Raw genomic sequence first — 16,539 nt, 5'->3', positions numbered from 1 at the left:
TTTGTCAAATAAAATCATTTACACAAAAAGGTTGTGAGTCATCCCAAATGGATAAAGTATACAGAAGGTAAATAAAACTTGTTCCAATAAGATAGCACTTTTTTATGTTAGTTTCTCCCCTTCATATACTTTTTTTCTTGATGTTTCTTAATCAATAGTTAGAATGTTGACAAAGCAAATTTTAAACATGATGAGTTACCTTTAACCTTTAGGAGTGGATGGACAGCTAAATCGCTTTGGGAGTGGATGGATGCCGCTGATATAGTGATATCTGCATAACCAAAAAATCAAAATAAATATAGAGAGATAGAGCAACTAAGAAAGAGAGAGGAAAGAGAGAGAGAGAGAGAGAGAGAGAGAGAGAGAGAGAGAGAGATGCGATAATAGAAGAACTACTAAGACTCTCCAACGAACTAACCTATTTCGATGTCTGATGGCAAAGGGAAAGGCGACGGATGGCAAAGGCGATGAAGGACGGATAGGAGCAACTGACGGTGACTGTAGAAAGCGATGGCAACAGTAGGGTTTTTGTAGGGGGTTAGGGTTTTGATTTTGGCCTCTCTCTTGTCGATTGGAAATTCGAAGGTCTCGAATGCCATCTCCTCGATAGCATGGTGTGTTTAGTTGATTTATATTATAAAATGATGTCGTTTTATGATATACAAAACGACATCGTTTTGAGCATTGGTCGGTTCGGGTTATCCAGTTAACTGACCAACGAAACATAACTGATTTTGAATAATCGAGCTACTATTTGTTAACTGGACCTCTAATCGAACCGATATGTCGTTAACCGAACCAATAACTGTGCTCAAATTAATCGAACCGAACTGGTCGATTCGATTCAGTTAGTTTGGTCTAAGGGTAAAGGATGCATGCAAAAATAACGCTCTTTCAACTCTTGCAAAGTGTAGAACCTCAGGCACTGGTGATGGCCTTTTGAGATGAGTTGTGGGTTGATGATAGTATGGTAGATAAAATTGGCCCTCTCTCTAACAGTTCAAGCTTTTAGATGAGGTGTTGGTTAATGATTTTTAATAGGTTCAATACATTCTATTCTTTAATTGGTTAAAATGTGTGAATGGTGGCTTATAAAATCTATGATACTTGTAGCAATAAACTAAAAATGGTATATGGACAACTTTGTACACTAGTTATTTATCATACTAAAGGCAAATTGTTTCATTACTTGGTGCATATTTATGTTATTGTCGCATCAAACTTTTCCCTGTATGATGCTTTTGCCCATTCTGGCATTCAACTGCAATTCATTCTTAAGCTTATTAGTGCTTGATTAGGTCACTTCTAAAGTGTTAATATACTAAACTGTCCATCACAAAATCATTTGAAATTTAAGCTGTTAGGGAGTTGGACTTTATTATTTATCTATTTTTTCCCAACACACACCCAATTATGTCTAGTGAGGCTCTCATCAATAAGTGGGCTAAGCATGTGTTTGAACATATCATATGTTGCTTAATGATCTAAATGTAAATTGGCTTGTTGAATGCCAATGCATCTAAAGTTTAAGCTGTTAGGGGGAAGTGAATGTTACACCCATTAGGTAGAACTCACCCTCAAAAGCTAGCTGTCAAGGGGAGGGTGTCCAAGAGGTTATAAACCCCACACCAAGAGCCTTGTTGAAGGAGTTAAGGTTGGTTAAAGCCTTTTTGAGTTGCTGATTAGTTTCTGTTAACATTGTTACATTCTGTTATGTTTGTTTAGTGACAGTTGCTACTTTGTAGTAATTATTTGTTATGTTTAAAGTGTTATTAGAAGGATAGGTCAGCTGTATAGATATGTTGGTTCTCTTATCATTAATCTAGTTGTGATTGAGGCTCATTTTCAGAAAGTCTCTCTCATCTCTGTCTGTTTGTTCTTTTCAATTCATCAACCCTAATTACATGGTATCAGAGCCTCGACCAATGTCCATGGCTTCTAATCGCGATTCTAGTGCCTCATCTCTGCCTTGATCAAATTACTCTGATTCTCAAATAGATTTTCTGTCGATTGCAAAATCTCTAAATTTCGTTCCAATTAAGCTCGACACCAGTAACTACTTGTTCTGGAAAGCACAAGTTCTAGCTACCATTCAAGCCTTTGACCTCATTTTGTTCATAAATGAGTCTCAGACACCTTCGAAGTACATTCCGAATCCGAATTCCGATGCAGAAGGTTAAGATCCGACAATTTTGAATCTAGCGTACCTGACGTGGATTTGTTCTAACCAGCTGCCCCTTGGTTGGCTATTCTCGACGATGGACAAGGAAGTCCTTGCTCAGGTGATACACTGTGAGACTTCGAAGGAGGTATGGTCTTCACTTGAAACTCTATATTTGCAGTAGATCGTTGTAAAATTTTTTTAGTTGAAATAACAGTTACGATCAATTAAGAAAAACTCACTTTCTGTTAATGACTATGTTTTGTGAATTAAGACTATTGCACATGCTTTAGCTGCAATTGGTGAACCCTTAGGTGACAAGGATTTGTTATTGGCTAACTTGAATGGTCTGGATTATGATTGCGACACAGTAGTAAGTTTGATTACTTATTAGATGTATGAGATCAATTTAGAAAAGGTGTAATATCTCCTCCTTATGCTTGAACAATGCTTGGCCTCTAAGAATTCAGTTGACTCTTCGTTTGTGAATTTTGATTCTGCTGTTAATGTTAATGTTGCAACCTATGGTTCTAGAGCTGGCAGTGGTTCAATTAATAACACTAGAGGAGAAAATGTCTCGTGGAGGAGGCTATGTGAATAGAGGTGGTCGAGGTAGAGGCCGGTTTGGTGGCAGGCGAGTCTATTGCCAATTATGTGGCAAACCTGGCCATTTTGTTGATAAGAGTTTCCATCGATTTGACAGAAATTTTCTGTGAGGTTATGGTCAATCACAAGGCTATGGTCAATTTGGCTGAGGTGGAAGTGGTTTTCAGGTTCAAATAGAACCACATGCAAATAGAACCACATGCATTTTTAGCCAATCCTAGTAAGTCTAATGAAGCTTTTATGGTTGATCTAGGTTCTACTTCTTCCTACAATTATTTGCCTTAACCAACAAACGGTCATTCTTAGCTATCCTGTCGTGCTGATTCTCCTTGGTTTGTCGATTCTGGTGCAACCAATCATATCACTACTAGTCTCCACAACTTGTCCCTATCATCTCCTTATCAAGGCACTGATAAGGTCATTGTTGGTGATGGTAAGGCCTTACCTATTTTTCATGTTGGTATTGGTCATTTGCATACACAATCTTGTCCTCGGTTAGTTCTTTCATTGCCTAACATACTTCATGTTCCTCATATGAAGAAGAGTCTTGTTAGTGTTTCTCAACTCACAAGAGATAACAATGTCGTTACTGAGTTTAACTTTACTTCTTGTTGGATTAAGGACAAGGACTCCAGGTTGGTGTTACTTTGAGGAACCCTTTGAGATGGCCTGTATCAATTGGTGCCAGCTTTTGATTCTGTTGTGCCCAAATCATCTCAAACCATCACTCCTTTCAAGGCCCTAGAAGTTGCTGCCAAGCATTGTTTCAAGATCTTCAATGTTTCTTCTTTTCCTAATAAAAATTGTATATGGCAGAATCTGATTTTTCCAAATCTGCCTTTGGATGTAAATGTAGCTCAAGTAGACTGTGTAGGACAACAGTAGCATGCCAAATTTGGGGCACCTTTCCTGTCATGTATTGAAACATGTGCTGAATAAAATTCAAGTTTCTTGTCCAAAGTCTGCTATTTCCTTTTGTGACTCCTGTAAAATTGGCAAATCACATCAACTTCTTTTTTTCTAATTTCCCAATCACAGCTAAACACCCTCTGGAATTAGTTTATTCTGATGTTTGGGGTCTAGCACCTGTTACTTCTATTGAGGGTTATCGTTACTACATTGTCTTTGTATCAGCCTACACAAGATACTCATGGCTTTACCCTTTAAAATTGAAATCTGATGCCGTACAGACATTTGTAAATTTTCATAAGCTAGATGAGTTATAGTATAACTCAAAGTTGAAAGCCTTAAAAATTGATAATGGGGGTGAGTTTAAGGCCTTTTTACCCTACCTTTGCACCTGTGACATTCAACCTTGCTTTTCTTGTCCTCACACACACCAACAAAATAGTTTAGTTGAGAGAAAACATTGTCATATTGCTGAAATGGGACTAACCTTGCTAGCTCATGCTCGAATGCCTTTTATCCTTTTGGGTTGCAGCCTTCCGCACAACTGTTTATCTCATTAACCTTTTACCTTCATCTATTCTTCATTTTTCTTGTCCATTTGAGCTACTCTATCATAAACAACCTAACTATTTTGCTCTTCAACCTTTTGGATGCACCTGTTTTCCCTATCTTAGACCTTACAACCGGCACAAGTTTGATTTTCATTCCTCTAAGTGTGTTTTTATTGGGTACAACCATGATCAAGCAGGGTATAAGTGCTTACATCCTTCAGGTAGAGTGTATGTTTCAAGGCATGCCCAATTTAACCCCAATGAGTATATCCCTATCCTAACCTCTTTCAGTCCTATGGTGATTTAGTATCTATGGCCAAATCTGTTGGACCTTCAACTAAAGTTTTCCATTATCTTCCCTCATTTTCTTCAAGTGTTCCTCGGGTGATTCAGTCCTTAGTTCCTACCTTGTCAAACACTAGTACTGTTGGCTCAATCAAGACCTCTCCAGTGCCTTTGGAGAACCCAACAGTGTCTCAGCACTCTTCTTCATCCTCCTCTAGTCATTATATCTGTCAGCCTTTTCCATCTCCTCGCGTACCTAAGTACAAACTTCCTCCAGCACCTTTAGTCCATCCTATGCTTACTCGATCTCAAGCTAAACAGTTTATGGCTACTTCTCCTCATGTGTTGTTGACTACCTTAGAACCTAGCTCAATGCATGAAGCTCTCTTGGATCCTCACTGGACTAAGGCTATGCAAAAGGAGTTCACTGCTTTACAGTCTAATCACACTTGGGATTTGGTTCCCTTCTCCTCTGATATGAACCTTATTGGGTGTAAATGGGTGTTGTGTGTCAAGTATAAATCTGATGGATCCATTCTCAGACACAAGGCTCGGTTGGTAGCTAAGGGTTTCTTACAAACACCCAGTATAGACTATGGAGAGACTGTTAGCCCAGTTGTAAATGCTCCAACAATAAGAGTTATCTTTTCCTTGGCTGTAAATTATGGTTGGGATATACAACAGGTTGATATTAACAATGCTTTCTTAAATGAAGATCTAACCGAAGATGTGTATATGGCACAGCCGGAAGGATTTACTGATTCTTAATTTCCTTCTTATGTTTGCAAACTTAAGAAGTCCCTTTATGGGCTAAAGCAAGCTCAAAGAACTTGGTATACCAAGTTGCGACAAGCTTTACAAGGTTGGGGTTTTGTTCGGTCAGTCTCAGATGCATCCTTGTTTATTAAACGAACCCCTAAGGCTATGTTCTTCCTTTTGGTGTATGTGGACTATATCCTTGTCACGGTGTTTGATTCTTCAGCACTTAAAGCCTATATACGTGATTTGGACACCTATTTTGTTCTCAAAACCTTAGGTTCTGTTAATTACTTCCTAGGGTTTGAAGCATTTAGGGATAAGACCGGAATGTACCTTACTTAGTCTAAGTATACAGTGGACTTGTTGCACAAGGCTGGTATGCGAGATTGCATGCCATGTGACAATGTGACACACCAGTGAATTTGGGGGTTCCTTCAACTGATGAAGGTGATAGTTTCTCGTATCCATCACTATATAGAACCATCATAGGTTCTCTTTAATACTTGACCTACACCTGGCCAAACATTTCATTTGTGGTGAATAAGCTGAGTCAATTCTTGTATGCTCCTAAAGTACAACATTGGATAGTTTGTAAACGTTTCTTTCAGTATTTGAAAGGTACTATTGGCTTGGGGTTGTTGTTTACACCTACTGTCTCTAATTTGGACTTGATTGTTTACACGAATGCAGATCCTGTTGGCTGCAAGGTGACTAGAGAGTCTACCAGTGGTCTATGTGTGTTTCTTGGTTCAAATTTGTTGGTGTGAAGCTCAAGAAAGTAGTCTGTTGTTGCGTGCTCAGTAGGAGAAGCTGAGTATCGAGCTATGGCCTAAGGTGTAACTAAAGTTATGTGGTTGAAGTCCCTCTTCACCAGTTTTGTGGTGTGACAACCTAGCAGCTAAGAGCATAGTAGAAAATCCGGTATTTCACTCTTGTACAAAGCACATTAAGATAGATGTTCACTTTGTTCAAGAGAAGGTGGAAAATGGAGACATTGAGATTCGGTATGAACCTTGTATCAAGTAGCAGATATTTTCACCAAAGGGTTGCCAAGGGACAAATTCTCTTTTCTATGTAAGAAGCTTAGGCTTCGGTGGTCTCCTATTCATTCTCTTGTGACAGTAGACTCAAGTTTAGATGAGGCTAAGTAGTTGTGTTCTACCACTACTAGGAGGTCTACATTGAGGGGGAGTGTTGAAGGAGTTAAGGCTGGTTAAAGCCTTTTTGAGTTGCTGATTAGTTTCTGTTAACATTGTTACATTCTGTTATGTTTGTTTACTAATAGTTGCTACTTTGTAGTCGTTATTTGTTATGTTTAAAGTGCTATTAAAAGGATAGGTCAGCTGTATAAATATGCTAGTTCTCCTATCATTAATCTAATTGTGATCGAGGCATATTTTTAGAAAGTCTCTCTCGTCTTTGTCTGTTTGTTCTTTTCAATTCATCAACCCTAATTATAAGCCTAAACTTTCGATGTGGGACAAGTCTCATACCTTGCAGTGAACCATAACATACCACCACGTTCCGTAGTTCGGCGCCCACGACGATAGGTTGTGCACTAGCCACGGCTAATCCTGGACAAACATTGTAATGTCGGCGTCACCTTCGTCGTCACGCGATTGCAACTGGGAGACATGTGGCTCACTCTGATATCATTGTCACAATCCTCGAGTAGCTTTTGAGGGTGAGTTCTACCTAAAGGGTACCCAAGAGGTTATAAACCTCACACTAAGAGTCTAAACTTCCAGTGTGGGACAAACCCCATATCTTATAGTGGACCATAACATACCACCACGCTTCGCAGTCCGACGCCCACAACGACAGGTTGTGCACTGGCCATGGTTAGTCCCGGATGAAATTGCAATGCTAGCATCACCTCCGTCGTCGCGCGATTGCAACTGGGAGACATTGGGCTGGCTCTGATACCACTATTACAACCCTTGGGGTAGAACTCACCCTCAAAAGCCTAAACCCTAGCTTTTGAGAGTGAGTTCTACCCAAGGGGTGTAACAGTGGTATCAGAGCTGGCCCCATGTCTCCCAGTTGCAATCGTGTGGCGACGGAGGTGACACCGGCATTGCAATGTTTGTTCGGGACTAGCCGTGGCTAGTGCCCAACTTGCCGTCGTGGGCGCCAGACTGCGGAGCGTGGTAGTATATAGAGATGTCAAAAGGGCCGGCCCGGCCCGACCCGAGTTGGCCCATGGGCTTTTTAAACGGGCCGGGCCGGCCCTTTTACTAAAAGGGCCGGGCCCGGGCCCTTTTGTCATGGGTAGGGCCCGGCCCACGACCCCCCTACAAAGGGGCCGGACTGGGTTGGGCCAGCCCGTGGGCTAAAGGGCCGGGCCGGGCCCTTAGCCCACAGGGCCTAGCGGGCCGGGCCCGACCCTTTTTTTTTTTTTAAATAATTTTTTTAAAAATAATACATATAATGTATACATATCAAAATAATACATATATAAAAATTAATTTTTTTCTTTTTAAAATATTTTCTATCTTAATTCTTAAGTTTTAAATATTATTTCATCATTTTATATTTCAAAATTCTATATGGCTTATAATTTTTCTTGTGAATTGATATGAAAAATAATGTACATATAAAAAAGAGAATGTTTATTTATAATTTAAATATATAAAAAATTTAACTTAAAAATTTTAAATAAATTGATGGTTATTATTTATATATATTGTGAAATTAAATTTTTTAGTATCCAATATCAATAATTACTAAAGAATAACAAAATTAAAAAAAAAAATGAGTAAGGGCCTTACTGGCCCATAAGGGCCCACGGCCCGGCCCGTGGCCCGTTGGGCCCAATTTCTTTGGCCCAGCCTGGCCCGGCCTGTTTGAACAGTAACGGGTCAAGCCAAAGCCCGGCCCTTTTGACACCTCTAGTAGTATGTTATGGTCCACTACAAGATATAGGGATTGTCCCACTTCGAAAATTTATGCTCTTGGTGCGGGGTTTATAACCTCTTGGGCACCTTCCCCTTGATAGCTAGTTTTTGAGGGTGAGTTATACTCGAGGGTTGTAACAGTGAAATTTATTATTTCTCTTGTGTCATGTTTCCATGTTTTACAGGTTGGGTTTCACAATATCAACTATCTGATGGAACTTGACTATGTCAATTATCTTTATTCACCACCATCTCATGAAACTTTTCCATATGAAGATGGTGTTGAAACTTCATCTCATTATTTCCTCGCTAGAGGGTTGCATTAGGAAGGGCATCTATCGTGAAATTTTGCCACATTATTTTTTTGCATGGATTTGTATCGTCAATGTGACTTTTGGTTGTCAATTGACACTATGAATGCTGAGCCACCAATCCTAACTTCGTTATTTTTCTTACATGTTCCCCACAGTGGTATTAAGGCTTTATATGCTGTTCTAATCCCCATTTTTGGCCATGGCCCTCCATAAGCAGGACAAACATATGTAATTTTTTTATTATTGGATAGACTATGAAGTTTGAAAATAGGATGTTTTCCTACTTTTTATGCCATGTTAAATTGTTGATTATGATCTTACCTAAAAGTTTAAGCTTTAAGAGTAGAGGTAACTTAATATCTTCAACATGATCATCATATGTTTCCATGCTCTCCTTTATGAGTGGGCCTAACATGTCCAGATATTATATTTAATTGATGGATGATGATAGTTGTATGGATTTTTTCTTGGTCTAGTTATATTGTTGGCCCCCAACATGTCTGAAATTTTAAGCTGTTATAGAAATATATATGCATATAAATTGTTTTTTATATTGGTCGCCATAGTCAAACATGGCACTACTTTTTGGTTCTAGATATTGCTCTTTTAACCTGTGCATTTCTACTTAACTTCTCCCGACTCTTAGTGATGTGCATATCATGGACTACTTTTAAGCTTTGTTTTCAATATTGCAGGAGAGTGTGAAGACATCTTCTCTGACAACATCTTCTTTGGAAAGTGCTCTTGCTCTTATGATATCTCATGTTGGTCAAGGACCATGTGATTGTCCTAATATTGACCCACGATGGAGTTTCTCATCACAAATTCTTACAATCCCTTTCTTGTGGAAGCTTTTCCCATACCTAAAAGAGGTACTTTGTCTATTCCACACATTTATAACATTGTGTGCTATATTTTACTGTTACTTGAGTGCAGCACTATTATGTGGTTTCTATTCCCAAAATATGTTGCAAGGGGCTGTGCTTGCCACTGTATCTTTGGTATGGGGAGGATGCATGTTTCTCTGTCTTCTGTTGTTTTTTGGGAACTTGCATATTTTTGTAGAAATCTGGTTTTTGTAATTTGTTTGTTATATCCTTGTTCCATACTATTTCACTTAGCTACTATATGTATACGTGAGTGTCTGTTGTGTGGGATTTTGACACCTTTTGAAATACATATCCTTTTACTACTAAAATAGATTTCACCAGGATTGTAAGCATACCTGATAGAGAGTCATATTCTTCTCCAAAATTAATTTGCGAAGTTTTGATGTGTTTCCCTTCTCCTGTTGATATTGTAGGACGTTGTCCATTCCCGCCTTCCCAGAAACTTTAATATATCACCTTGTTGTAGAAAAATAAAGTTTATTTATCTATTCATCCAGGTATTTGCAACGCCGTGGCTGAGTGAGCATTACATTCATCAAATGGCACTTTGTGTACGAAATCATGCTAATGTTCTACCTAATGATATATCAACCGAGTTTCCTGGATATGCATGCCTTCTTGGTAATCTACTGGAAACAGCTGGAGTCGCTTTTTCTCAGCCTGACTGCTCATTTGATATGGTGAGGAATTGTAGTGATCTATAACAGAAGCCTATTCGCTTGCTTTCTTCTCATGTACCCACTCTTCAATATGTATTAGTGGTGAAAGAATGTGTGTTTTGAATTTCTGAAGCACTGGTGGTTTTTTAATATATATATATATATGTTGCATTTGTTCATTTTATGATTACAGTTTCCAGTCTTTTCTGTTTATGATTAAATTTTTCTGGTGGTATTTGACTTTTCTGGGTGTACTTCGGTGGAATTTCAAGTTACAAAAAATATTTTGCTTGGTTTTGTTGCCTCTCTATGAAAGAAATACTTTTCTTTTCGAAGTTTCAATAGGTCCAAGCTTATTATCTATTTTTGTTTCTACCTTGCATGGGTATTAGGTTATGTTGGTTTTCTTATGTTGGAATTGGAAACCTATATGAAGGCTTATGCTAGACCTAGAGGAGATAAGCAAACTTTTCTGTTAGCAATATTTTTTAAGGAGCTTTCTCTTGCTGTTTTAGCGGTTTTCTTTCTCTCTTTTTTTGGACATTTTCCTTTCTCAATCTCTACTCCCGTTTCTTGTTTTTTTTTTCTTCTCTCTTTTTTGACTTTGGGAGACCTATCATTGCATATTAAAGAGAGTATACTTTTGGATTTGAATGAAATACATCTCAATCTGGGATTTGATTGACATGGACTTTGATCTTTCTTTTCCTATTTTTTTTTAACAAAATTGGCTTTGACTGTTTAGCTATTAATTTTGTCTTTTTTTTTGTTGTTGTCATTTTAACAAATATATTACCTCTATCTGTATCTATATGATAGATATACTTATCAAAACCCAACCTTATTTTTTTTCTTGCTTGATAAATCCAACATTATTTAACTTTAGATTATATTTTCACGCGTGGAGTTCCTTTCTTTTGAGGTTAACATAACAGTTTCTATACTTTGAAATAGTGGAGCAAACAAGTGAAAGTCCCACATGGTGGTCCTTAATACTTTATAATCCCTATTTCTATCTGTGTTTCTTATAGAAGTAGTGGGATTGCAAGGAACTCAGAGAGAGAGGAGCTGTTTACATCTTCTGGATTATGACACTTCCTAGGACTTGTAGGCATTTCCAGACTTCTTGAGTGCTTCCATAATGTAAATATAAATTTTATAGCCCTTGGTTGATTGTTATGGTAGCAAAATCAAATACTTAAATATATGAGAAATCTACCTTGAAGTGTCCAACTAGTTAAGAAAAGGAAAAAAGAAGTGCAAGGTAGATGCAGCTGCCACAGTTTAGGTGTGAAAAGTTTCTCAATATTTTGCCTAAGATGTAAATTTAACAGAACATATAATGCATGATATTACTTACATAGAGTAGTTATTTAATTGTATGCCTTGTATTTTGTTCCATATTTTAACTAAAGAACTAGAAAACTTATAAATTCATAAATTTGTATTTACTATGATACATATATATTTACCTAGAAATAAATAAGCATGCCTACTCATAAAAGCTGTATTTAATATTGCTGAGGTATTGCTGTGTCCTTCTATAGCCTCTTACCATGGCATGTTGGTATCTAATGCCCAACCCTGGTCATGTCCCCTGGCCCTTTTCTATTTTTCTTGTGAAAGGCAGGCCAGGAGTTTCTTTCTTTTGTTCAAACATCATGTATCATTAAAACCAAATGTAGAGAAAGGAATTCTCTTTCTTTCGTGTCAATCAACTATACATGGCTAGTCTATACATACACACAAGGATATTACAAATCAGATCCCTAACTGATTGTGATCTCCTAAGAATCATCAATCAATTAGAAAGGAAACAAATGAAATCAAAGAAGCCGTAAATCCTCCTAGATAGAATCCTACTGTACATAGCCTAAAATAGAGAAGATTTTGTGACTTAAATGTTGAGATATTTGATCTTCTACTCTCCCCCTCAAGCTGAGGTGAAGATATTGTTCATCCCAAGCTTGGAACTTAGGTCATCAAAGCATTTTTGAGGCAATGCTTTAGTTAGGATGTCTACAACATGAGAATTTGTTGGGGTGTAGGCAAGTTCAATGACATTCCCTTCAATTTTCTCTTTGATGAAGTGACGATAAATTTCCACATACTTAGTCCTGTCATGGTGTATAGGGTTCTTGGCAATATTGATGGTAGATTGGTTGTCATATAAGAGTTTCATAGGGCCTTTGATTTTGACTTTGAGTTCTTCCAGTAATATTTTTATCCAAATCCCCTCACAAATACCATGAGCTATAGCGCAAGATCCTACTTTTACACTACTCCTGGAGACCACTCATTCTTTCTTACTCCTCCTAGTACCAAGGTTGCGCCACACATAGGTGTAGTACCCAGATGTAGACCTCCGATCTGTGATTGAACCTACCCAGTTTGTGTCACTGTAGATTTCTACCCCTTGGTTGGAACCTTTCCTAAAGAAGAGACCCTTTCCTGGAGTTACTTTCAAGTATCTCAAGACTTTGTAGACTGCCTCCATATGTTCTTCCCTTGGATCACTCATGAATTGGCTCACAACATTGACTGAATAACCGATGTTTGGTCAGGTGTGAGACAGATATATAAGTTTTCCGACTAACCTTTGGTATTAGCCCTTATCAACTGGAGTACCTTTCTCTTCCCTTCCAAGTTTGGTGGTACCTTCCATTGGAGTAACAGCTAGTTTACACCCAAGCATCTTGCATTCTTTTAACAAATCCAAGACATATTTTCTTTGAGACACAGAGATTCCATTACTAGATCTAGCCACCTCCATCCCTAGGCAGTATCGAAGATTTCCTAAATCTTTGATCTCAAACTCTTCGGCAAGGATTTTCTTTAGGCCACCCATTTCTTCTATGAAATCACTTGTAACAATAATATCACCAACATATACAATCAAGATGGACATTTTACCTTCTGAAGACCTCTTCATGAATAGTGTGTGGTTGGCTTGACATTGAGAGTAGCCATGAAAGTTTACCACTCTTGTGAACCTTTTAAACCACGCTCTTGATGACTGCTTAAGGCCATGCAGAGATCTTTTTAACTTGCACACTTGATCCTTTGTAGCTTGTGCCTCAAAACATGGGGAATCTTCATATACACTTCTTCTACTAAGTCACCATTCAAGAATGCATTATTCACATCAAGTTGAATTAGTGGCCAATCTAAGTTTGTTGCTAGAGATAGGGGAATCCGAATGGTATTGAGTTTGGCCACAGGTGCAAAGTTTTCTTGGTAATCAACACCATAAGACTGGGTGAAACCTTTTGCTACAGGGCGTGCTTTATACCTATCTATACTCCCATCTTGCTTATACTTTACTGTGAAAATTCATTTACATCCAACCGAGTTTTTACTTGAAGACAAATTAGTGACTGCCTAGGTTCGATTTTTCTCTAGGGCACGCATCTCATCCAAAACTGCAGCCTTCCATGAGAGATCTTTCAGAGCCTCTTGAATGTTGGTAGGGACTTGAATTGTATCCAAATTGGTAACAAATGCTCAGAAATTTGGTGAGACTCTCTAGTAAGAAATTTAATTATGAAGAGGATGTTTCGTGCATGATCTCATTCCTTTTCTTAGTGCAATTAGCCAACTCATGTCATTCTCAGGTGTTTTGCTAGAAATATTTTTAGAAACAGTGTTCCCTTCATTCATTGAATTCGGGTTGGATTGTTGGTTAGGTCTTGTCAGTGATTGGTGTTCTCCCTTATCTCGAGCATTTCCTCTCCTGGAGTAGACATGAAGCTTTGTAGTTGTTGGTAAGCCAACTTCAGTAGGGTTAGATGGAAGATGTGGCTTAGATTGGGACGGAGCCTCTTGGATTTCAGGTAGTTGGACTGGAGTGGGAGGTACAATGACCATAGAGTTTGGAGACAAGGGTGTAAAAAGAGTATGATTAGAGAAAATCTCAGCATCCCAAGACTGACATTCCTTAATAAACTCTCTCTCCCCCCCTGAATGGTAGGATTGGGATAGAAAGGCTGATTTTCAAAGAAAGTGACATCCATAGAATGGTAGTATTTCTGGGTGGAAGGAGAAAAACACTTATGCCCCTTTTGATTTGGTGAGTATCCCAAAAATATATACCTGATGGCTCGAGGATTGAACTTTCCACGATTATGAGGATGAATGTGTACGAAAGCTAAACATTCGAGCACTTTAAGAGGAATAGTGGACACAAACTGAGAAAGTGGGTAGATAGTCAGGAGAGCTTGGAGAGGAGTTTGGAATTGAAGGACTTGAGAAGGCCTTCGATTAATCAGGTAGGTGGCTGTGAGAACGACATCCCCCCAAAAATGTGCTGGAACATTAATGGAAAACATGAGACCGGGCAACTTCAAGAAGGCGTTGGTTTTTTTCTGTTTGGGAATACCATTTTGCTGAAGAGTGTCGACACAAGAACTTTGATAGATAATGCCCTGGCTTAAAAGATAGTCACCTAAGATAGAGCTGAAATATTCTTTGGCATTGTTTGTTATAAGAATTTGAATTTTTGAATTAAACTGAGTTTGGATCATAACATTGAAATTTTTTAAGACTTGACCAACCTTAGATTTTTCTTTTAGGAGGAATACCCATGTTAACTAAGTGTGGTGATCAATAAACGACACTCTAGAAAATATTTGGAAGAAAAGAAGAACTTAACTTCATTCACTCTGCAAGGGTGTATAAATACATGAATACAAGATTCCTACTCTCTATAGAAGTCTACTCTATTTACAAGATACTTAAACTATTTAAAATACAAACTAACTATCTCTTATTTTAATTTAAACTTAATCATATTCAAATTGACTTATCTTCTTCTTCTTTTTAACTCTTTATCCTTCCTATAATTTCTCCTTCCTTATCTTCAGCAAACCGACAGCTCCTATATTTCCACACTCCCCCTCAAGCCGGGCTGAATATGTTATTTTGGCCAAGCTTGCAGCTTAATTCATCAAATAATCTTCTTGGTAGGGCCATAGTGAGAATGTCAGCTACTTGATTTTTTGTAGGAGTGTAGAATAGCTTGAATACTCCTTCTATCTTTTCTTTGATAAAGTGCCTATCGATCTCCACATGTTTTGTTCGATCATGATGGACCGGGTTTTTTGCAATACTGATGGCTGATTGGTTATCACATAATACTTGAATTGGCTCCGTCACATTTACTTGTAATTCATGGAGTAGTCTTCTTAGCCATATTCCTTCACAAAGTCTTTAAGCCATGGCTCTGAACTCAGCCTCGGCACTGCTTCTAGAGACAACTAATTGTTTCTTATTGCGCCAAGTGACTAGATTTCCCCACACAAATGAGCAATATCCAGAGGTTGATCTTCTATCTAGGATTGATCCAGCCCAATCAACATCACTATAGACTTTGATCCCTCGGTTTGTTGTTTTCCTAAACATTAATCCCTTGCCTAGAGTTAATTTTAAGTACTTGAGGATGGGATAAACTGCTTATAGGTGCTCTTCTTTGGGATCATTCATGAATTGACTTACAATACTCACAAAAAAGCCTATATCTGGTCTAGTATGTGATAGGTATATAAGTTTTCCCATCAACCTTTGATATCTCCCTTTGTCAATTGGTGTGCTTTCTTTGCCGATATCTAATTTTGTTGTAGATTCCATAGGAGTATCTGCTAGTTTGCAACCAAGCATCCCTGTTTCATTTAGGAGATCAAGAACATACTTTCTTTGGGAGACTGAAATCCCTTCTTTCGACCTTACAACTTCCATACCTAAGAAGTATCGTAGACTTCCTAGATCCTTAATTTCAAATTCCCTTGCAAGGACTTTCTTGAGGCTTTTGATTTCAATAATTTCATTTCCTGTAACAATGATATCGTCCACATAGACAATAAGAATCTAAATTTTACCTTCCTTGGAGTGCTTGATAAATAAGGTGTGGCCTGTTTGACATTGATTATATCCATATTTCTTGACTGTCCTTGTAAATCTCTCAAACCAGGCTATTTAAGTCCATAAAGTGATCTTCTTAGCTTGCATTCTTTGTTTCTTGTAAGCTTCGTTTCAAATCCATGTGGAATTTCCATGTAGACTTCCTCTTCTAGATCACCATTTAGAAACACATTTTTTACATCAAACTAATGTAAGGGCCAATCCAAGTTTGCTGCTAGAGACAATAAAACCCTAATGGTATTTAGTTTTGCCACAGGGAAAAATGTTTCTTGATAGTCAATACCATAGGATTAGGTGAATCCCTTTGCTACTAGTTGCGCTTTGTACCTGTCAATCCTTCCATCCTCCTTGTATTTTACTGTAAAAACCCATTTGCAGCCCACATGGTTCTTTTCGGGAGGTAAATTAGTGATATCCCATGTCTTATTCTTCTCCAATGCCTTGATTTCCTCAAGAACAACATTCCTCCACTTAGGGTGTTGAAAAGCCTCTTGAACAATGTGTGGAACCTGCACTTTATCCATATTTGAAACAAATGCACTGAATTTGGGTGGGAGACCCTTGTATGAAATATAATTTTGTATAGGATGAT

General features: G+C 38.1%; 1 protein-coding gene across 6 annotated transcripts in view; it reads left to right on the top strand.

Annotated features, from left to right (window-relative positions):
• The window catches only part of LOC127812052 (E3 ubiquitin-protein ligase UPL6-like), a 75,338-nt gene that overhangs the window by 20,459 nt on the left and 38,340 nt on the right, over positions 1–16,539 (top strand). For 4 of the 6 annotated variants that reach the window (XM_052352334.1, XM_052352332.1, XM_052352331.1 and 1 more), the window contains 3 exons: positions 2,232–2,309; positions 9,178–9,354; positions 9,870–10,052. In XM_052352334.1, the coding sequence (XP_052208294.1) occupies positions 2,232–2,309; positions 9,178–9,354; positions 9,870–10,052 (438 nt within the window). The remainder of the gene's footprint in view (positions 1–2,231; positions 2,310–9,177; positions 9,355–9,869; positions 10,053–16,539) is intronic. The other 2 variants (XM_052352336.1, XM_052352335.1) reach the window with 1 other exon arrangement.

The sequence above is a fragment of the Diospyros lotus genome, chromosome 10, assembly GCF_014633365.1.
Source record: "Diospyros lotus cultivar Yz01 chromosome 10, ASM1463336v1, whole genome shotgun sequence".
Taxonomy (NCBI): Eukaryota; Viridiplantae; Streptophyta; class Magnoliopsida; order Ericales; family Ebenaceae; genus Diospyros; species Diospyros lotus.
The sequence above is the reverse complement of the archived record's forward strand: the minus strand, read 5'-3'. Positions and strand labels throughout refer to the sequence as shown.